The sequence below is a fragment of the Dreissena polymorpha genome, chromosome 14 (assembly GCF_020536995.1).
Source record: "Dreissena polymorpha isolate Duluth1 chromosome 14, UMN_Dpol_1.0, whole genome shotgun sequence".
In the NCBI taxonomy this organism is placed as follows: Eukaryota; Metazoa; Mollusca; class Bivalvia; order Myida; family Dreissenidae; genus Dreissena; species Dreissena polymorpha.
The window spans coordinates 14,801,129-14,823,731 of NC_068368.1; the positions used below are offsets into that span (position 1 = coordinate 14,801,129).

Genomic DNA, 22,603 nt, shown 5'->3' on the forward strand with positions numbered 1-22,603 from the left:
ACGACATTTGTAGTTTTACTAATATGATAATAGGTGCTACCTAATTTACGGGCAAACCTTATTTGATAATCATGTAATGTAATAAGAATTTGGACATTATTGTGATCAAAACATGATAATTGTTTCAATACAAAAAATAATGCATCCAAACAATTAAATCTTATTTTTGCTGGATGACGCGTTTTACATCTGCCAATCATTCAGATCTAATATTTTATTTTTGTGGGCTTATTTAGCTTCTAGAATTCAAAGATATTTCGGTGGGTGCGGCGTCGTTGATATGGTCTCAGCTAAGCGATTCGGATGTCTCGGTATTGATCCTTTAAGTATCCAGCGTTCTTTAGATCAACCTTTAGAAGCAAAATACTGGTCCTACCCAGGAAACAGAGTGTTTTATTATGTCTCCATTCAACTAAAGCTGTTGCTTCTTGATTCTTGCATAACCCGATTTAACATAAATTATCAAAATAATGTAATGTGTCAAATCAATTTTTATTGTCAGGATTATCAATTTATAATGATGTAGAACTGAGGGACAGTATACTTGTTTTGCAATTGAAATATTTCATACATACATGTTTATAAGTCAGAGGGTTTTCTTACGCAAACTGTTGTTGCCTACTTTAAATTCTGTCGTTACAAAAAACAAGCAATTTTAAAGCAATTGATAAATCACAGTCTTAACTGCATACACTTAGTTTGTAGCTGTATATTTAAGATTTGAATGCAAACAAAAATGTCATATAATCCATTTATTATGTATACATTCTAGTAACAGATGGAACAAATATATATAAATAACTGTCATCAACTTACAAGAATATTTACATACATGTACTTGCAAAGTGATAATGTATTTTGAAAAACTGTGGATTAATGAATTATGTATTATAAACAATTCAGTGCATGTATGAACAACACGTATAATACAGCATAGTATGCGGTTTGTTCAATACAATATAATAAATTGTATTACATTTAAAGTAATAAACAATGGTGTTCTTGTACCAGCGTATTAAACATGTATCATGGAACAACAATTAACAGCCAAATTATGTTTTTTACAATAAATAGGAAATCATATTTATAAATTAAAGCGGGTATATACGATTTTTTATATGTGTTTAATTGTAATATATTGATAAAATATGTTACAATAACACAAAATAGGCAAGAAAAATTATACATTAAAGCCGAATTTCATAAAATGCAGCAAAGACAAAATAGCGCCCCGAGCCGATAGTGACGTACATATTTTCCTACACTAACCGAAGCATTCGTCTTTGTATTAGGATCGGAGATAGTGTTCGTGTGTCGTATGAATAGATATCGTTGCAGGAATTCAAATAAACCGTTAAACTAAGTTTAGATGCACATCGTACATGTATGGTATACATGCTAGCGAATTCGGCTGTACAGCCGTTTTCAATTTCAGAATTAAATATCTGGCTTATTTCGCATTTTTCGACACATGTTCTTCTTAACTTTTATTTTAATTTATATTGAAATATATATATAATAAGTTTTTTACACAGTTAATATAAATTCATAAATATTTGACAAAATCGTATATACCCTCTTTAATCAAACAATTTTGTTGCTACTGTACATTGTCATACTAAAAATGATCACAACACAGTGGTCTTCATACCAGCCTTGATGGCAGAGTTAACGGCACTTAAAACTGTGTCATATTCAAGAGATACGAATTCAGAACTTAAAAATAACACTAAAACTAGGGCATAATTATCTTGAATGACCTCATCACCATTACGAAGACGTTAAATTATGAGATTTTAGTTTACTAATGAATTAGTATATGTGTATATGAAAAGTCAGCTGAACCAAAAGGAGAGAAACCTTATCATAACATGATGTCCTTTATTTAGGGCAACTAACCATCTGCAAAGCACTGAGACTAAAATTCTCTAATTTGTTAAAATAAAATGAAAATGCTTACTCGTTATCACTACTATGAGTCAACGACATCAACCGTGAAACATCGCTTATCTACGGAATTCTTCACTCGTGATACAACGACTACGCACGGAAATTGATGTAATCCACCGTATTGTTGAATGAAATAAATCGTCAGCTCTATATAGATTGCAATAATGTATCAAAATGAACACACACACAAAAAGAATTTGACCTATGACGCTTTCATTCCATTAGAATCGGTCCCATAGGTAATCGGAGACATAATACGCACAAATTGGAACACGTTGTTAACGTAAAAGGTACGACCTTTATATCGGTCTGAATTCACGACTGATAACCTTTGACAAATGTTGATCCGTTGGCAATATTATTCAAAAACGCATTTCTAAGTAACATAAAATCACGTAACGTAAAAAGTGTTAGTCCGTTTTTTCTTCTTTATGTTAAATTCAGTTTTTCATAGCAAATCATATTAAATATATCTTAACTTATCATTATAGTGGGCGGATTTATCCTATTACAGAATCAATTAAAAGATTGGTACTTCAAAAGCACACCAATCAATAAATAGCATAGGTTCATCGTACGCGAAACTGTGCTAGTTCATTTTGATCATAATAATTATTATGTTTATGTGTGTTTATCGACTATTGACTAGCAATGTTTGTGTTTCGTAGAAAATATATCCCAATTTTGTGTTTCCGACATTTGGTCCTTCCGGGTCTGGGTCTGAATTATCTGACGAAACGGAGTGTGTCTTAGTACTCTTACCTAATCACTATATTAGACTCACACAAGTTGTGATGAATTTTGAACTGTAAATGCTCTTATCAATTATGTGATTTTTACTGAAAGATATTAAATTTTAGCGTGGTTTTATGCCGTAGAAGTAAAATTTATGTAACCGGAAGAACCTCACCTGTCCGGTAAGGAGACCACCAGCCAAGCTCACGTGCGTTGGGAATGGCATTGAGCACGGGTGTCCCATGTGTGAAGCGCCTGAACAAACCACTGCGCTAACCGCACGGCCATTGGACGTAAGACTGAGCGTTTTTATAGCCAACACGCCTGTACAAACCACTGCGCAAACCTCGCGGCCATTGGACGTAAGACTGAGCGCTTCTATAGCCAACACACAACCGACTGACCGGGAGATGTACAAAAGTCGAAAATCAATAAAAAAAATATATTATTAAACATGATCATTTTTTATTTAGATATATAATAAGAGTTACTCTAGTATCTTAATCAATCATTTCTCCAAAAAAGAACGTTTCGGCATGCAGTGAAAATTTTACCACACCATTAGTGAAGACATGCACACATCATGAGTATAGACATGAACACTTTATAATACCTTAAAGGGGCTTGTTTACAGACTGTCTTATCGACCTTTGTTCCAACATGCTGTCACAGATAAACAAACTTTAACAAAACACTATAACAATAACAGTGAGCGAAATGCCACTAATGATGTAGACTCATACTGACACGATCGTGATACATCGGCTATCTCCGGACTCCTCCGTAAGATATTGATTTATAGAATAAATCGTCTGCTGATCCTGAAAGTATAGCTTCGTTCATAAATTATCATCATTTAAAAATTGATGAAACTATAAAGAGCTACAAATGCAAATCGGGTAAATGATTTGGAATGATTCTGGATCACATATATCAAGTATAAAACATCTGATAATATGTGACAGCCCGAATGGCCGACTGTTGTGGCACTAGCCTTGTCATTCAAAGGACGCTGGAGCGAGCTTCGGTGCAGATAACTTTTTGTATTTCTTTATGTAATTTTGTCATTAAAAGGTTGCTGTACAGTTCCGTGGGTAAAATACAGCAATTTAATGCATTTACTAACACGCGTGAAAAAAATACCACTCTGTGAACATGTACCTTTAACGTCGGACTTCATTGGCAAAATTTATCACGATATATTTATGACGTAATTATTCATCACGACATTGTCACCACGAAATGGAATCACGCCATGCGGACAACATGTACCCAAACCGTACATGACTCCGTGCTATTATAAAGCGGCGAAATTTTATTACTGTTTGGGGGTCTTATCATTCTTCTACACGTTTACCTTAGTTTTATAAAGACTGGGTATTAAATTCTAGTTTTTAGATTATAATAACATTAACATTAACACATATTTATAAAATGACGCTTGGCGTTTTAATGTCACTCATTTTAATGATCGGACCCGCCGACGCGGCGTTTAACGTCAGTTTCGACGTCTTGTCCACGTTGTACTTGCCGTATACGTACGTACCGACGGCACAATACGCGCTGGAAAAGGACGCCGCAGAGCAGATAGCTTATGACGTCACTGGGAAGCTTCTCTATTCAGTAGGTGAGTACGCATATAATATATTTATTATTACAAGAGCTGCCCAAGATAGCGCGCTCGAGTATTCTTCCGTTTCAATAGTATTATTAACATTTTCTGTCAGCCACCTAATTAATAACCATAAAGATATATTTGAGTATCTGTACTGGTGATATGTTATTCGGAAACTTTAAGCTTAAGAAAACAAAATCATAATTTAAACAAGCGAAATTACCATGCCAGGAAACAAGACTATACACTTTTTATCAGTTAATTTAGCTGAATGTGAATATCTGAAAACAAGGTTAGTATCTAGCTATATACGGACAACAATACTGCTCAACACCTCAATCCAAATTCACGGTATTGAGCAAAAACCATTTTTCTATGTTTACTAACAATGACATTGACCAAACAGTGCCCCAAATGCAATCTTACCCTAGGTCTGCAATATAGCTACCCCCAACAAAATTTAAGCACAATGCCGCCATATAAACTTAAATTATTGAGCTGAAACTCTTACTATTTTGAGTAGCAGTAATCTTTAAAGCCTTTATATTAAAATGAAAATAAAGGAAAACTTTAGGAATATGTTAACGCTTTTTGCGTTGATCGACCGCACTGGCCCCAAATGCAATCCCAGCTAGATCATCCTGGACCACAAACTAATCGAGCCTAAAAGCTCCAACCTAGCCTGTGTTATGTAGCGCACACTTGTTAACCGTTTGTTTGCAACAGCACATTGATCCAACTCGCCGAAAATGCAATCCATGCTACATCTGAATGCAAGCTAGAGAAAAGATTTGTTTGACGGAAGCGTCTACCTTAAGTACACAAATTACAATAAGAAGCATAATTCTGCTTAAATTGCAGGTCGGAGTTATGGGCCTTGGTATGTGACTTCTCATGATGAGTCCACAAAAATTTGAGTGAAGTTCTAATTGTATAACAGAAGTAGTTACAGAGATATGTTTTCTGTGCATGCAAACGTTAACCTTAATTTTAACTTGCCTTCAACTGACCGTTTCTTAGTACAAAATGTGGACATAATAAAGGATGGTCAAAGTTAATTGGGTACTTACATAGGTCAGCTGACGTGAAAAGCTGGGTTTAACAGCTACGCCGAAAAAGGGGTCAGTTGAGAGACCAGAAATCGGACAAGTTCTGATATTTTATCTTCTTGTGACGTTTCAGGGACAGCAATGGTGGTTTATCAGTTACTGCGAACATACAATCAAAGCGATAATCGCGCACAAAACTGGTGGCGAAAAAATCAATATAGCTCACATTTTCAGTCGTTGTTTAGAGGCATTATGTGCAAACTATGGAACCGTTATTTTTGTATCACTATATAGGTCACACAAACATCCACGTCATCGATTTCGCTGACGTAAACAACACGCGCGTCCTATTCAAGTCATCGTATGCCAGCGTTGACGTCACAGACGTCGAGCTGTGCGGCAACCACGTGTTCGTCAGTTTTGACAACCAAACGCGACGTGAGGACGGTTATATTAACGTGTACAGACTCTACAATCGCCAGACCGGCTCCCTAGATTTGGTGCATACTATTCGAGGTAGTTGAAACCTTTTTATTTAAGCTCGATTGCATCGAAAGCCTATGGCTTTTTAAACGACCTTGAGTCCCTTTCTTGGGTAGAACAAGTGCTTGGTGTCTTTTGTGGAGATCTTAAGAATGCTTACACGGTGGGGATCGAACACCAACCTCCTGGTCGCTATTCGGACACCATATCAATTACGCCAAGGCGACCTTATCTGAGGTAGGTATTTGAATCATTGCTTATTATGATTAAGGAGTATGGAATTTCATTCCTGTCTCTTTTGTGTACGAAATTTCGACCACAGCATACAACTGTACATAAATTACTTCTTATGCACTCTGCCTATCGAAATAAATCTCCGCATTGCTTAATAGTTAATCGTTTTGGACGGTGAGTGTATGAATTCACAAAGATATTTAAGATAAAATTCTCGTTTGTAAAGTATAAACGTGTGATAAATAAGTTCACTGATTGGATAATCTATTGACTAATATGCAAACGATTTCCCGATTTTATACATTATCCAGTCGGTGTTATTCCGGACATGATCCTACCCCTCTCGGACTGCCGGGCGCTTCTCGTTTCCATCGAAGCGGAACCTTACGATGATGACGTCACGGGCACCCTTGTTGACAACCCCGGAGGCGTTGGTATTCTCAAGTTTCCCGGTGGACCGGAAGGGACGTACACGATGAACGTTTTGACTTTCGATAAATTTAACGCCAGGTCTGTATGCCATTACTTCATTTTACTTTTGAAATGCATTTCATCGTTTAACTTACAAAACAGACAACGTTTTGTACTATGATATGTTTTACGCCAGGTAAAATATCTATCATTCTTAATGTAAAGAACAAAGTACACGGAACGTTTCGATTTTCGGTTTTTAAGCAATGGATGCATACTTACTCCTTATGCCTATCTGATAAAACACATTAAAATATTGCCGGGTTTTTACCTTTTCGTTTACGGTTACACCAAAGTATGTTCAATAGTTTACTGAAACATTAACACAGGCAAAAAAAATTCGCATACAAAAGCTATTAAAATGAAAACCAATTTCCCACATATATAGCCGTTCAAATGATGCTCGTTCTGGCAAAACTGGGCTAAATGTATTTGCATAATGTGCCGTCCCATATCAGCCTGTGCAGACCGCACATGCTAATCAGGGACGACACTTACCAATTGAAATTTTCGTGTAAAGGAAGTCTCTTCGAAGCAAAAATCCAGTTAAGTCAGAAAGCGTCGTCCCTGATAAGCCTGTGCGGACTGCACAGTTTAATATTAACGACACTTAACGCACATGTATTATGCCCAGGTTTCATAGAACGAGGCTTAAATATATTATTTTGTCTGCAGGTACACTAGCGACCTTAAACCCCAAGGGGTGCGTCACATCAATACTCACACCCTGTTCTCAAATGACGTTGAGCCAGAGTACATCACTCTAAACAGCGATCAGTCCATAGCTTACATCGGTCTACAGGTTAGTACAGTGATCAGTCCATAGCTTACATCGGTCTACAGGTTAGTACAATGTTAAGTCCATAGCATACATGTATATCGGTCAACATAATGGTTCAGCGATTAATCCATAGCCTATATCGGTCTACATGCTAGTACAACATCAGTCCATAACCTTAATCGGTCTGCAGGTTAGTTCAACGATTAATCCATAACCTATATCGGTCTGCAGGTCAGTACAGCGATCAGTCTAGAGCCTATATCGGTCTAGAGGTTAGTACAACGATCAGTCCATGGCCTATATCGGTCTACAGGTTAGTACAAGGATCAGTCCATAGCGTATATTGGTCTAGAGGTTATTACAGCAATCAGTCCATAGCCTATATCGGTCTACATGTTAGTACAGCGATCAGTTTATAGCCTATATCGGTCTGCAGGTTATCATGTTCAGCGATCAGTCCATAACAAATATCGGTCAAGAGTTGTGTACAATGATTAGCTCATAGCCTATATCGGTCTAGAGGTTAGTACAGCGATCAATGCATAACCTATACCGGTCTACAGGTTAGAACAGCGATCAGTCCATAGTCTATATCGGTCTTCAGGTTAGTACAGTGATCAGTTTATAGCATACATCGGTCTACAGTTTAGAACAGCGATCAATTCATAGCCTACATCTGTCTACAGGTTAGAACAGCGATCGGCCCATAGCCTTTATCGGTCTACAGGTTAGTACATCGATCAGTCCATAGCTTTATTGGGCCAAGAGGTAAGTACTGGGGTCTATCCATAGCTCAGTGCATTGCTTTAAGCCATTATAGAGCACCTAACTGTATAAGGCTTAAGTGTAAAACAAAAGAGCTATATATTTAATACGAAAAAAACAACAACAACAGTTTTGCAAGACATTGCAAGACATTGATATGTTATATAAGTTGTCATAAAACAATTCAATCAATAACTTGTGTATATCTGGTATTAATGTAAAACAGTGTTGACAAATTTAATGTTATTGTGTGGAAGCTTTTAAATTGGCATAATGTTAAATCATTTCTATTAGTAGGTCTTTTTTATTTCGTGGGTTGATAGATCTCTCCGAATTTAACACAAACACATCGGAAATAAACGAATTAAATGTCTATGTTTGTTTTCAAAATCAGAAATAACAAAATGGACGCGTCTACGAAAGTCCACAAAAACGTCATTGTGTAACCACACAGTTCCATGCCGACGAATATAAATGACTTCACAGTATTTGTAAAACTGATATTCTGCAGGAAAACAATGCCATTGCAATAGTAGATCTTCGCACCGAAACCATCGTTGATATCAAAGGTCTGGGGTTCAAGAACTGGGACGCATACACTATGGATGCGAGTGACAAAGATCATGGTAGGAACTGACATTTTGTGACGTTATCAAAATTTTCGGACACACAATTATTTTCGTCCGAAAACTTAGAGTAATTACGGTAAAGGACATTGATGCTTAAGCGTCAGGCTGTAACATTATTCGAAGGGATGACAATGCATACACAAGTCCGATGTAGTGTTCATTTTGATTTTATTCTGCTAATTAACACGTCCTCAAAATATTCTAATTTAAATAAGATACATTCAGTAATTTTCGAGATCGTAAAATATTGAAGTCCAACAGTTAAAATATTGCGGGCGGCCAGACCCTTACGGGCCTGCCCCGCGATTCACAATTAAATGAATGCGAACTATATGCTAGCCGAATCTGTCTAATAAACAATTTGACACTCTTTTTATACTAAATGGTTTCCCTTGGATTAGGTATCTACGACAAACATGTTGATCATGAAAATGACCTACAATATCGTAACATTTTGTCATGAAATGGGTCGACTATTGTTGGTTTTTTTCGCTTTATTTGATTTTCTATATTCGATCTAGTACTCTGGCCGCTGTTATGTATGATCTTTGAGATACCGACAATGGGGTTTAATTTCAGTATACAACATTTTCTTAAATTTGAAGTCTTTTATACAACAATGTTTTACATTCGAAATATTCGTCGTAGATGTCGACCCATTTTAATCCACGTAACACGTTACAGGCAAATTACGCAATTACGCAAGCAAGATATCCATTTGAGCTTGCTTTATCCAAAGTTACAGTTTGGTACATGGGCATTATGTTATTGACTGTAAACCCACTGTTTGACTGCGACAAAAGCCCACAAAACGTCCGAGCGCCACATGACCCCGTGGCCGTTCGCCATACCCGTATATGTTAGTTGAAAACTTGGTGGATACTCGTGTCTCTTATTAAGGTATGCACATGCGTCACTGGAAGGTGAAGGGAATGTACCAACCGGACTCCATTAAGTTTTACCAGCATCGCGGCGTCGACTACATCATAACAGCGAACGAGGGGGATGTCAAAGACTATAAATATTTCACCGAGGAAGCCAGGGTGAAGGATTTACAGCTTTCGGATCTATATGGTAACCTATAATAACTTTTCCTCGCTCTAGGAAATCCGGGCTTAATGCATCTGCGCAAAGTGTCATTCTAGATTAGCCCACGCAATCCACAAAGACTTATTAGCCACGACACTGTCCGCATAAACTAGATTTTTGCTAAAAATATAATTTCATTTAACGAAAAATACCATAGACGTGGAAAATGTCGTCTCTGATAAGACTGTGCGGACTGTATGAGCTAATTTGGAATGACACCTAACGCACGTGTATTAAGGTCCGTTTTCCTAGAGCGTTGCTCAAATATGCATACCCTGTGAACGTGTGTGTGTTTGATTGTATGCTTAACTTCTCTAAACGTCTACCGCGGCCGGTGTTCCTTAGTGTTCTCCATTTTATGCACAACCCAGCTTCAGGTTGCGTAACCTGAATGATCGAACGAGAAGATGTGTTCGCGACGCAATAAGGTCATTGACATTTGATATCTTCACTTAAAAATGAGGGGTCTTCCTTACCTGTAGACTTAACAGCATAAGTTTTTATATTATCAAATGTTCAGTCGTTACCTATAAATGTTGCGTGGAAACTGTTTTCGTGTTACACATTCCTGTGACTTTTATTGATTGACATCACAATCTATAGGCTCCGTCCGCACTTCCCAGTATCAAGCATACCTTCTTGGAAGATCTTATATCAAAGAGACTCTAGATATGTCGCAAATTGAACACAAGATATATCTTTGAAGAAGGTATAATGCGTTGATTTTGGTTGGTGTTGATGAAAGATCAAAAGTTATATCAATGAGATCAAATATAGGGAATTCCTCTTATACTGCGCAGGTCTTAGCTGCATCACACGCAAATCAATTACGTGGTGTTGCACCAGATTCCGTGATTTATTTCGCTTTATTGGATATTATTGATCGTATATCTACAGATGAAAAATATAAAAACACACAAGAATGAAAATAAATACAAATACACACGAATCATCCGTACATATTTGAAATATTTATGCGCGCGTTCTTTGAACATATATGTTTTAGTTGTTTGTCGGACATAGTTTTTTAAAAGATTGTTAATGTATCGTGAATCATCGCGCTCATGCTTAATAAATTGGTCTTTATTGTGGAATAGTTCTAATTAAATTAATTAAAAATGGTACTTATCATGGAATTGTTGAAAACACATTAAAAATCTATGCTTGAGATACTATAATAATATAGCCGAATTTCTTCATTTAATATCGTTGTGGTCAAATTAAACGATTCTGTTACTTACAGCGAACTGACCTTAACAACTTGCGAGTTGGAATGGAATGCATTAACATGAAGTAACGATTCCACTTCTGGAACGACTGCTTGTTTAAAGCTTTATTCATTTACATGTTTAACGGTCAATTTTGAAAACAATTAAACATATGGAACAACATACTTATTTGATCTAAAATATACACGTTCACAGAATGCAATACGATAATTACTAATAATTATTAATGCGTTAGTAATTACTAAATATGAGAATTATTAAGCATGAGCGCAATGATTAACGATACTATTTATACTCGACTCAAATAAGAATGTCTGACGAAGCACTAAAACAGGTGTGTTCGAAGAACGCGCGTATAAATATTTCAAATATGTTCGGTTGATTCGTGTGTTGCCGGCTGACCTATATGCTTTCATTTATTTTCATTTTTCTATTATGTAAATATACATATTTAATCAATAATATCCAATAAAGCGAAATAATTCACCCGCGCTACACCCCGTAATTGATATGCGTGTGATGCAGCTAAGAACTGCGCAGAAAAAAGGCATTCGCTATCTTTAATTTCATTGATATAACTTATGATCGTTCATCAACACCGACACCAGTAAACGCCGTATATCATTTATAAGATATTTCTTGTTTGTTTCCAATACTCGGACCCGGTTTATACAAGAACATACTGTATAGCAATTACGGAAGCCACACACTGACTTGTAATGACATACTGGGCACAATCAACGTCATATGGCGGCGTAGTGCAACGTTTCATGTAACGCTTTGACAGAAACGTCAACTTGACGTTTCGTCAGTGGAAGCGTCGGTGGTGTGAAGGTTAGCATTTGTGTCTTGCAAGCAATCGGTACCGGTTCGATTCCCGGCACCGATTTGTTTGTTTTTTTGTCTTTATCTACCTGTATGTTTTTTTATTTCGAGCATTAAGAAATCCTTCAGCGCAAGAGACTGCTTAATGTTAGGACCTGGAGTATCCCAGAACCCCTAACTAATGAACTAAAATAACAAAAGTTGGCAAATTTTGAATTTCCGTTTTGATACGCGCTGTTTAAGTATCTTCTTTTCATTTCAATTTACACGTAAAAGGTAATAATAAATCATTATTTATTCTCGAATAATCATTTAGTTATTAACACATTTGTATATGATATTTTAACATCGTGAAACGTTTAAATAACCCTCGCTTTGGGAAAATGGGGCTTCATGAATGTACGTAAAGTGTCGTCCCTGATTAGCCAGCGCAGTCGCAGAGACTATTCAGGGGCGGCTGTTTCCGCATACACTGGATGTTCGAGAAACTTCCTATAAAAGAAAACAAATCCATTAACGCGGAAAGTGTCGTCTCCGATAAGACTGTGCAGACTGTCCGCAAATTCATTAAGTCCCGTTTTTCAATAGCGACCCTCAAATCTTTCTTTTTTGTAGAAAGGGATCCTGCCACCCGACACGCTGTGCAGACGTCGGCTAACCTTGGTAAGTGTTAAAGGGGTATTTCGCATGTATTTCGCATACGTTAAGACACATGAATCAAAACAATTCTTTCGTCCATTACGAGTTACGAGTTAAATTTATTTTTTTATGTTTTGTTCACGAATAACTACTAAACCATTTGTTTTTTCTTTTGGCCACAACACATACAGAGGTAAACTGATCATGTACTAAATACCAAAATGTATGCACCTACACAAATTCATAATTCAGGCATCTTTAACCACATTTTCCTTAGTGCATGCTGTTATTCGAGTACAAAGTATTGCTTAAATTGGGAAAAAATACATGAGCCCCTTTTATTAAGCTCTCGTTAGTTAAGAATCGATTCCGTTTCAAAAATTTTATTGTGCATCGCAGCTTATTAAAGACGGTTAATTGAAAGTCTCAAAATGTATTCATCATAATAACGAAAAATAACATAATTATATATAAAATTAAATCATTTATTTATTTATTTTTTAATTATTTATTAATATTATTTTTGTGTTTAATAAATTAAATTATATAATTATTGTAAAAACATCATGCATATACACGAACTTATCCTAGGCCGACTTAAAGTGTCAAATGCGAACGGACTGAACGCTTCCACCAACAAATACGACGAACTATATGCCTTCGGGGCGCGAAGCTTCTCCTTCCGGCGCGCCGACACCATGGAGCTCGTGTACGATAGCGGCGACGAGATCGCCCGGAAGACGGCACAGATGGCTCCCGAGCTGTTCAACACCGACTACGGGATCGCCGACACTGTGACTCAGACTTACGACACACGTTCTGATGACAAGGTGCATATATATAGATCCAACTCTGGGAATATGGGAAATGATGCATTTGCGTAAAGGGTCGTCCTGGATTAGCCTGTGCAGTCCGCACAGGTTATTAAGGGACGACACTTTCCTATTTGCATCTTATTTTTTCGTTAAAAGAAAATCTTTTTTAATGGGAAATCCAATTTTAGCGGAAAGTGTTGTACCTGATTAGCCTGTGCGGACCGCAAACGTGCATTACGCCCAGTTTTCCCAGAACGAGTCTTATATGTGAAGAGCTTGTCAAAGGCCTAGTAGTGGCGCAAAGCTGCCGACGCCATTCGTCGCATTATGCAACACATTCAAATACTAGTACTCATGTAAAAGAACTTCTTATTTGGAAAAGGGAATATCTTTACCATGTTTACCATACGATTTCAAACAATTTACACGCGAAATAAATGTAATAAAAAATAAGGCATGCATGATTGAATCATGTCAATTGAACAACTTTAAGAGTTATTCGTGAGTAAATGTGTTAACCCCAAATTCTGGCCTGTCAAGAATCAAGTATTCCCCCGTACACTGCTTTTGGATATGGGTTGGGTAATGCATGTAATGATACATTAATGGTTAAATGATGTAACCACATTCTCGCTGTCATCCACAGCACTCTAACAATCGCGATCCTATCACTGGTTACACCAACGCCACCGAAATAAGCAATAAGCAACTGACATCAACAGCCACCGCAATCCCCATCGTCATTATCATCAACACAGCCATCTCCACTACCACCATTATCACATACATATTTAAACATTATAAGTATTAAAACCTTTTGAAAGTTATCAAAGTTTTAGATACAATTCTTACACATTTTAAGAATAAATAATGTAAACATGTGTTTTAAAACATATCATTTTGATGTGCATAGTTAACTAAACGATGATCAATTAATATACTAGTAACATGTATATTTACCGTGCTCTGAGAAAACGGGGCTTAATGCATGTGCACTCTGCACAGGCTAATCAGGAACGACACTTTCCGCATAAACTGGATTTTCGTTTCGTAGTCTTTTTTTTTGTACATGAACACTTCCATAAAAGTGGAAAGTATTTTTTCCTGATTTGTCTGTGTGGACTTATTTACTTATCCGGGACGACACTGTACACACATGCATTAAAGAACGAGTCTCATAATATATTTAACATATTTTGTGCAGGGCCCAGAAACCGAGAGCATCGCGGTGGGTCATTTCGGCCATATAACGTTACTAATGATCGGCAACGAGCGACCGGGAACCATCGCTGTTTATTCGATCGATGAAAGACTGTCGTCAATCGCCCCAAAGTTCGAAACGCTAATTCACGGAGTCACGCGATTGAATGACACGTGGAACAACTTGTACACAGCTCGCGCCGTTAGCATGCTGGATCCCGAAGATATAAAGTAGGTGAAGAAGGGACCTTACACAAAAATTTCTTTTTTTTCGGTGCCTGTGTGCCAGTAAACTTTGTTTCTAAAAACTGTACGGTATGGCGACCATCAACTAAACTCGCATGCTTCCGGGAACGGGGATTGAATCCGGGTCATCCAAACACTGCGCTAACCAGACAGCCATTTAGCGAAAACGATTAAAAACTCCGCCTAAATACCAACAAAAACACTAAGGGACGCCACATAAAGTAGCACGCGTTAGTGGAAACACAACTTTTTAGGCGTTAGTGCCATTATGAAAAGGAATTATAGTAAGAGCTCTCCCTAGCTCTAGACGGTCTTTTATAATCTCATTTGAACGAACGAATAATCATTGTTTAATTGGATGTAAACACCGATAAAGCACGCATTTTTATCATTATCAGGCAATTTAAGTATCATTTTCTTTAGTGAATTTGCACTATGTGTTGAAGAATCTTATTCGCAATGTAACATCGAGTATTTCTTCTTTGTTGATAGAAAATGTTAATCTTATTTTAGAATCGTTTAGCATCAACTCATTTTATAAACTTGTTTGCGCATGCGCAGGTTCGTTCCAGCCGACCAGAGTCCTAACGGAAGTCCACTTCTTATCGTCAGCGGCAGCATTAGCGGAACAATCACTGTGCTAAAGGTCAACGTCCGCGATGATTCTCGTGAGTACAAAGAGGTAGTAGTGGATGTGGGAGTGCTGGTGGTGGTTGTGATGATGATGGAGAAATGTAACTGTCAATGGTTATAGTGCTGCTGTTTGTGGGTGTTATGATTGCGACGATGATAATAATTGTAATGGTGATATTTACGATAGGAATGATGCTGATGATGATGAGGAGGAGGGGAAGAAGGAGGACGACGACGACGTTGATGATATTGATGATGATGATGATGATGATGATGATGATGATGATGATGATGATGATGATGATGATGATGATGATGATGATGCCGATGATGACGATGATGATGATGATGATGATGATGATGATGATGATGATGATGATGATGATGATGATGATATGATGATGATGATGATGATGATGATGATATATTGGTGATGATGATGATGATGATGATGATGATGATGATGATGATGATGATGATGATGATGATTATGATGATGATGATGATGATGATGATGCTGATGATGATGATGATGATGATGATGATGATGATGATGATGATGATGATGATGATGATGATGATGATAATAATGATGATGATGATGATGATGATGATGATGATGATGATGATGATGATGATGATTTATTGTAAGCATCACTGGTCTTGGTTAAAAGTTGCATGTATAAAGCACACCCTGAAGTGTGTTGTGATTTGAATCGGTTGGGTTTTTTTTACGTTTCAGAGCCGGGCATCGTCGGGTGATACATAGACCAGATTTTTCGTACATTTTTCTTGTTGTACAAAATGTATTATTTATAATAAAGCGCTTTTGTTAGAAAAGCTTTTGTTTCATTAAAATTTAAAAAGTCCCCATTGCGTCATGCGCCTGTGAAAATGTCTTGCCATCATGGTTTTAGTCGACACGATGAGTTATTTTTCACGCCATGACACCTTTTTCATATGCCGTCATAGAATGTTGACATCATCACAGCATCAGGGTGAACCATATACGCTTCCATAGTTATATTATTAGTTTGAACTGATAATTATTTGCGCGTTAAGGATTTGACCTCTGGTAAAAATCTTCTTACCACTATTAACAACATTAATTGCTCAGTCTACATGAACCTTAGTCAAAATGTTTATCTTGACAAACATTATTCCGGTAAGAATATTCATCTTGACAACATCAAAGCCATGTTTGAATTTGGATCACGTGGGGCAGAAACTAGGTTTCCCAGAAATCCCAAAAACTGTCGGTCCGACAGTCAACACCGACACATTTTGGGATCGTCCGACATTCATCAACACCGTAGTTGGTATTTATAAATTAATAATTGTAGAAAATTATTTATAACTCTTTTATCAACCATATTTTCATAAATAGTATTCTTGAATTTCGGAGATTATTTATAGATGTTTAATTATAAAGAGTACACTGTAATACATGTTTAATTATAGAGAAAAAAATGGTTTAAATAAAATTATAGAATCTTTGTGTAAATATTTACCAAATCATACGAGAACGTAATTTAGTTTACATTAAAATGTACCACGGTTATCACGGTGCAAATCAATACGTGACTGCCTATCGGTATATACTTAAAGATGTCAAACAAGATTAGTTATGAAACACAGTCCCAATGCACTTATTTTTGTTTCACTGTTTTGCAGATGGTTAGTTGCCCTAAATAAAGGACATCATGTTATGATAAGGTTTCTCTCCTTTTGGTTCAGCTGACTTTTCATATACGAATATACTAATTCATTAGTAAACTAAAATCTCGTGATTTAACGTCGTCGTAATGAGGTCATTCAAGATAATTATGCCCTAGTTTTAGTGTTATTTTTATGTTCTGAATTCGTATCTTTTGAATATGACACAGTATTAAGTGCCGTTAACTCTGCCATCAAGTCTGGTATGAAAGAAAAACATGTGTTATCGAATCGGTATTTGTAGGTTTAAAATAATTATGAGGACGCTAAACATAGGATCAAAACTGCATGGCCTATAATTATGAGGACGCTAAACATAGGATCAACATTGCATGGCCTAATCGTTTTTGACAAATGACATGTGTGGTTGTTTTATAATCAATACAATGCAAAATTTGTAGCTTTATAGCTGTTAAATGATTCCACAGATTAAGATCTATTCAACTAGATATATTCACACTCTCTTCATCTTCCGTATTATCACCTAAAAGATCCTCAAGAACAATATCATTCTCCCATGATAAAAAAAAATCGTTTTTTACGTGACATATTTCCAGCTGACAAAATTTAATTTAAATTACAACATTTTTTTTATCTCCGATTTCCGTTAGAACAAAAAACATAATGGAAGGCGTATCAAAAATATCATACTTAATATACATGTAATTAATATGTTATGATTTTAGATTAAAGAGTTTTACCAATTGAGACCAATTACAAACAATTACAAACAATTAGCGGTAATTAATTGCGCGAAAATCTTTAATACGTATTGATTAAAATATAATCTGCTTGATGTTGCGGTTATTAAAATCAACACAACAATACATGCGTGAATTGATTGTAAAAGGTTAAAAGTAAAAAGTCTAATCAAAGACATAATATGAGCGACTGAAATTTTCGCCGATGATTGCCTCTTGTTTACACACAAAAAACAAATGCACGAAAGCATTTTAAACATTTTATTTGTAACAATCAATCTAAACTTCAAACAATCATTTTAAGAACAATAAATGTGATAATCGCCTCAAAATAATCCATTAAGTAATTTATTTATCCGACATCGGCAAAGTGGGTATTCTCATACATGCCATATTTTTTTTAGGTCCAAAGCGGGACATTCCATAAAATATTGTCGGGACATTTGACCCAAAAGCGGGACACCTAAAACGATTTATCATTCCACCTTTACTGTAGTCAGTATAGTACTAACAAATACTCTTGATACTTTTATTCAAGACATAAAACATCTGATATGAAGCATGGAATCTAAAACATAACAATAACAGTTTTATAAAATAAGACAATAGCAAACAACGAGCATAATATTCATCTTTTTAGAGTACAAAATCTAGAACATTACGACAACAATACTCATTATATTAATTTCAATGGCAAACATTAACGCAGGGGAGGCTATCCAGTACACTGAAAGTACGGGTTACAGTAAACTATCTACCAAACAGTTACATCAGTTACACACGGAATGCGCGGCCGTACACATTTCAGAGTTAGGTTTTTGGTGGAAGCAAACCGTCTTTGTGTTCATTTTAACTCTCAACAACGCCTCAACCGTTTTTACACCAACAAAAACAAAAGGACAAAAGAAGTCTATGGATGCCTTACTCGAATTATTTTTCTCTAATGTTAATAATCATATTTTGTTTTCTTCTTATATACACAGATTAAACTGAATTGTGAATTGTCAGGCGCTGTATTGGGGTAGTGTCAAACTGTCATGAATAACAACACGTTGTTTTTATTACAATAACACAAGACAAGATGGGTACCACTTTTACTGTTTGTTGCGATGTTTTTTAAGCACGTATCCATGCGCAGTTTGTTACTTGTCAATTGTCGCGGCTTTATTCGAGTAGGGTCAAACTGTCATGCATAGCACCTCGTGGTTTTTAGCTTAATTGGAGTAGGGTCAAACTGTCATGCATAGCACCTTGTTGTTTTTATTATTATTACACCCAATTACACTAGACAGGATGGGTATCACTTATTGGACTGTTTGTTGCGATTTTGGTATATTGCACATTCGGATTATCCCGCTATTTATGAACTAAACATTGAATGTAAAAGACTCATTAATGACGTAGAGTTAATTTTACAAAACAATTGTTTTGTAAACCGTTTCAAACAAATACAAAAATAAACACATTTTCAACATTTATTTCATTTTAATACAACTATCGATAGCAATAAGCGACCACTATCTTGAAGACCACCATGGTGTGAATGCCTGATGAAATCAATAATTAGCCGATAAATCGCTGATAAGGTGCCATAAACAACACTGGTACACACGATAAGTAGAATCGGATTGTTAATTGGGGGCAATAAAGGGATTAGCGGGGGTAAGTGTTAGCGAAACAGAGCTTGAATAGCGAATTTTATTGGGAACCTATAGACCTTACATCGTTTTTTACGAATGTCGGGACAAATCGTCTCATATCGGGACGGCGGGACAAAGGGCCCAAAAGCGGGACTGTCCCGCCGAGATCGGGACGTATGGCATGTATGGGTATTCTCTATGTCTTTGGCTTTTTGAAGGTTATATTACACTAATTCCGATTCCCATAGGGTCCCATTATAAAACTGACAACTTTCACAGCATTTTTCTTGCCTTTCCGACGTATCAATTTTTCCGAACCTGGTATCATTTTAAAGATGGATCTGTCATCTTCCAATAATTGCAATCAAAAACATACCGTCTCGCAACTTCTAAGAAAGTAAATCGCTGTCGAATGAACCCACCGTAGAAAAACGTGTTTCGGAATCCTAATTTCGACAAAAGCCCCACACAATAGAAAACACACCCTCAAAAGTTCATCTTTTAAGTTAGCTTCCAATCCAAGGCATCAAAGTACTCCAGACACATACAGGATATTACAAATAACCACAAAAGACATGTCTCACATTGTTAAATGGCTTATATTCAAGAAGAGAAAAGGAACTCTTTAGAAATAGGCACTACTTTCGAATGGACCACGGAGGGATACACAATGATTTAGTGTAATGTAACCTTTAAGGGAACTCAACTTTGTTCTATCTTTTTCAAACTTTCTCCACATGAGATTTCAACTATTTCCACAATGAATATGCAATTTCAGTGCATTCGGATGGGGGTAAAGGCCTTAAAATGGCCATTTAAAGCGGTGACTAAATTGGCCGCAGTCAAGTCGGAATGCATGATTTTTAGTCTAAGTGACGACAGCTGATTTTGCGTCTCCAATTATTGTTACGCGTAACTTTCATGGCAAAAACTGGTATCATTGCATGCGAAATTCACCAATATATCAGCAAAAGGCCCAAATAAATGTATTGATTGTGAATCAGTGTACTTTTCTTGATGAAATAGGAGACTTTTTTTAAATTTTAAGCACTTTTTTCAATAAAAAACTCACTGACAGCATATAAAATCATGTTTTTTAAGAAAATTATTATTAAAAGCTTCACTTACAATCTAAACATACACATTGCAATTACAAAAATTAATGCTATTATGATGAGAGGCATAATTTTCAGCTTTCAGGCCGATACAAGCCGGCTACCCAAAATTAACACTTAAAAAGGCGCAAATCGCTCCTTCAACAGCTTACGACACAAAGTGACACTTAATGCGCATCCAGATAGTCTCTCTCATATAAATAAGTCCTGTTAGCGACATTTTATTAAGTATTCTCTTTTAAATCCAGTGTTGAAAGCGTTAGTTTTGCAAAAATGTCCACAGTCACCATGCAAAAGAGCATGTTTGCTAAGGAATTCCTACGCGAGTGGCCACACTAATGTCGTGGCAGGAAAGTCATTTGGGTGTGATTCCTCTGTAGTTCAGTGAACATTCATTCCACTACCTGGGGATGACTATCAGGATCAATTTTCCCAGCTTGGTGTAGTGTTGACCTTTCAGGATGTTGATGGATCGTCCACAAGCGCTGCACCACTGCGGCCTCTGTTCAGGACACAGAGTCGGATTGAGGTGTACACAAACCCGCAGTCAGGCAAGGATCATCAAGACCTTTAATAAAATAAAATGTTTAGGCCCCTGAAACTGGCAATTATGTTCAACACTGAGATAAGGGAACACATAGAGGAGACATCATGCCATGGCTTTCTCATTATTGACACGGCAAACTCGAGCAGCCGGGGACTTGGCTCTAAACAAAAACAGGTATGCTCCATCAATGTGAGCAAGATGGCATGTCAGAGTTAAAAAGGGCAAACAAACATACAAAAGAGATATGCAGGAAATTAGAAATTAAATGCCAGAAGTAATTTTAAGTATTGTTTTTCTGTCTGCAAGGGTTGCTGTGGAAAATAGTGCTTAACGCATAGTTTGGCCTGTAGGGGTTCTGCTAGCAAGAACAAATCGAAGTCATATCTGCCCGCGAACTGTAAGCTTGAGATAACCATATCTGATGAAGTACTGCTTTGAGAATGCATTCTTATTGTACTTGAACCAGATCGCATTGACAGCAAAAGGCTTCAGACCCCCCAAAAGTGTGAGGCTTTCAATAGTGCTTACCTGATACCAGACCGCATTGCCCGAGACAGTGACTTTCTCCCGGAACTGCACAGGCTGCATCCGCAGCACAACCCTTAAGCTCAATCATGGTCTGGCTGACTCTGAAATAGTGAAATCTGAATTTACAGATGCTCATTTGTCTAAAGGTTATGAGTTTATTGCCTATCTTATTAAAAGCAAACACAATGACATGCTTGAAAAGACATGTGCATTTCTGAAAAGACATACAGCTGCCCGATACTTGACTAGGAAAAGGCGCTATGGTCTTCACTCTGAAATTCATTACTCTAAGGGCTTAACAGAACAAAAGCCAGATCTTACAGCTAATTGGCCCCACCTACAGCTAAATATGCTTTATAGGTTGAAAATAAAGTTATTTGTCTGAAGAACTAGTGCTATTAACTCATCAGCTATGTTGCTCCACTGGCCGCAATTCTGTAAACATAGTGTATATATGGAAATACCTAGTCTACCACCTGCACCGCACCACTACGTCCACTGTAAAAATACACAGCTAAGTTAGTATTTTAACGAACAAACTGAAATTCATGTGTTAATTAAACAATCAGTATGATGACTCACATTGAAATCATGTCCAGTGCACCAGTCAGAGCAAGACAGCTAGCGGATTGTTGACCATCTACGGCTCAAGGACAAACGGTCAGGCCTACAAACAAAGAGAAAAATGGCATAAATGGGTTGCATGCATGTAATTTTGCATGTTTTTCATCTTGCTCTCCACCTGAAACTTCAATCTATGGACATAATAATATTTACATTTAAGATTTGTTGGAAATGTTACCCTTACTTGTCCATACCAGGTCCCCCAACCATCCGGAACAGTCCAAAACCACCTAAAACATCCATTTGGACCAAAATATTGACACCTCTCATCTATTTTAGCACCCAAATCATCAAAACATTCATTAAAATTCATTTTCTACTTGTCTCGCTTGCAGACGAATCCA

General features: G+C 36.8%; 1 protein-coding gene and 1 long non-coding RNA gene across 2 annotated transcripts; one reads left to right on the forward strand and one right to left on the reverse strand.

The window, feature by feature from the left end:
- The first annotated feature begins 3,994 nt into the window (after positions 1-3,994).
- On the forward strand, positions 3,995-16,228 carry LOC127857875 (mesenchyme-specific cell surface glycoprotein-like). The gene is made up of 11 exons (XM_052394591.1): positions 3,995-4,312; positions 5,644-5,865; positions 6,378-6,576; positions 7,213-7,339; positions 8,595-8,709; positions 9,613-9,786; positions 12,471-12,518; positions 13,086-13,324; positions 14,514-14,740; positions 15,317-15,423; positions 16,131-16,228. The coding sequence occupies exons 1-11, from the start codon at positions 4,120-4,122 to the stop codon at positions 16,148-16,150; spliced, it is 1,671 nt and encodes a 556-aa protein (XP_052250551.1). The 5' UTR covers positions 3,995-4,119; the 3' UTR covers positions 16,151-16,228.
- A 4,552-nt stretch (positions 16,229-20,780) lies between these two features.
- Positions 20,781-22,304, reverse strand: LOC127857877 (uncharacterized). Its single transcript, XR_008038662.1, has 3 exons — positions 22,218-22,304; positions 21,636-21,736; positions 20,781-21,128 (listed from the first exon to the last, which is right to left on the reverse strand). It is a non-coding gene; the product is annotated as an uncharacterized LOC127857877 (long non-coding RNA).
- Positions 22,305-22,603: the final 299 nt, after the last annotated feature.

What these genes read in the sequence shown, in the direction of transcription:
- LOC127857875 (XM_052394591.1), top strand. Translation starts at nt 4,120, where the DNA reads ATGACGCTTGGCGTTTTAATGTCACTCATTTTAATGATCGGACCCGCC. An exon ending in TTTGGTGCATACTATTCGAG is followed by an intron (nt 5,866 to 6,377) that starts GTAGTTGAAACC and finishes TACATTATCCAG; the next exon opens with TCGGTGTTATTCCGGACATG. An exon ending in CTGGATCCCGAAGATATAAA is followed by an intron (nt 14,741 to 15,316) that starts GTAGGTGAAGAA and finishes GCGCATGCGCAG; the next exon opens with GTTCGTTCCAGCCGACCAGA.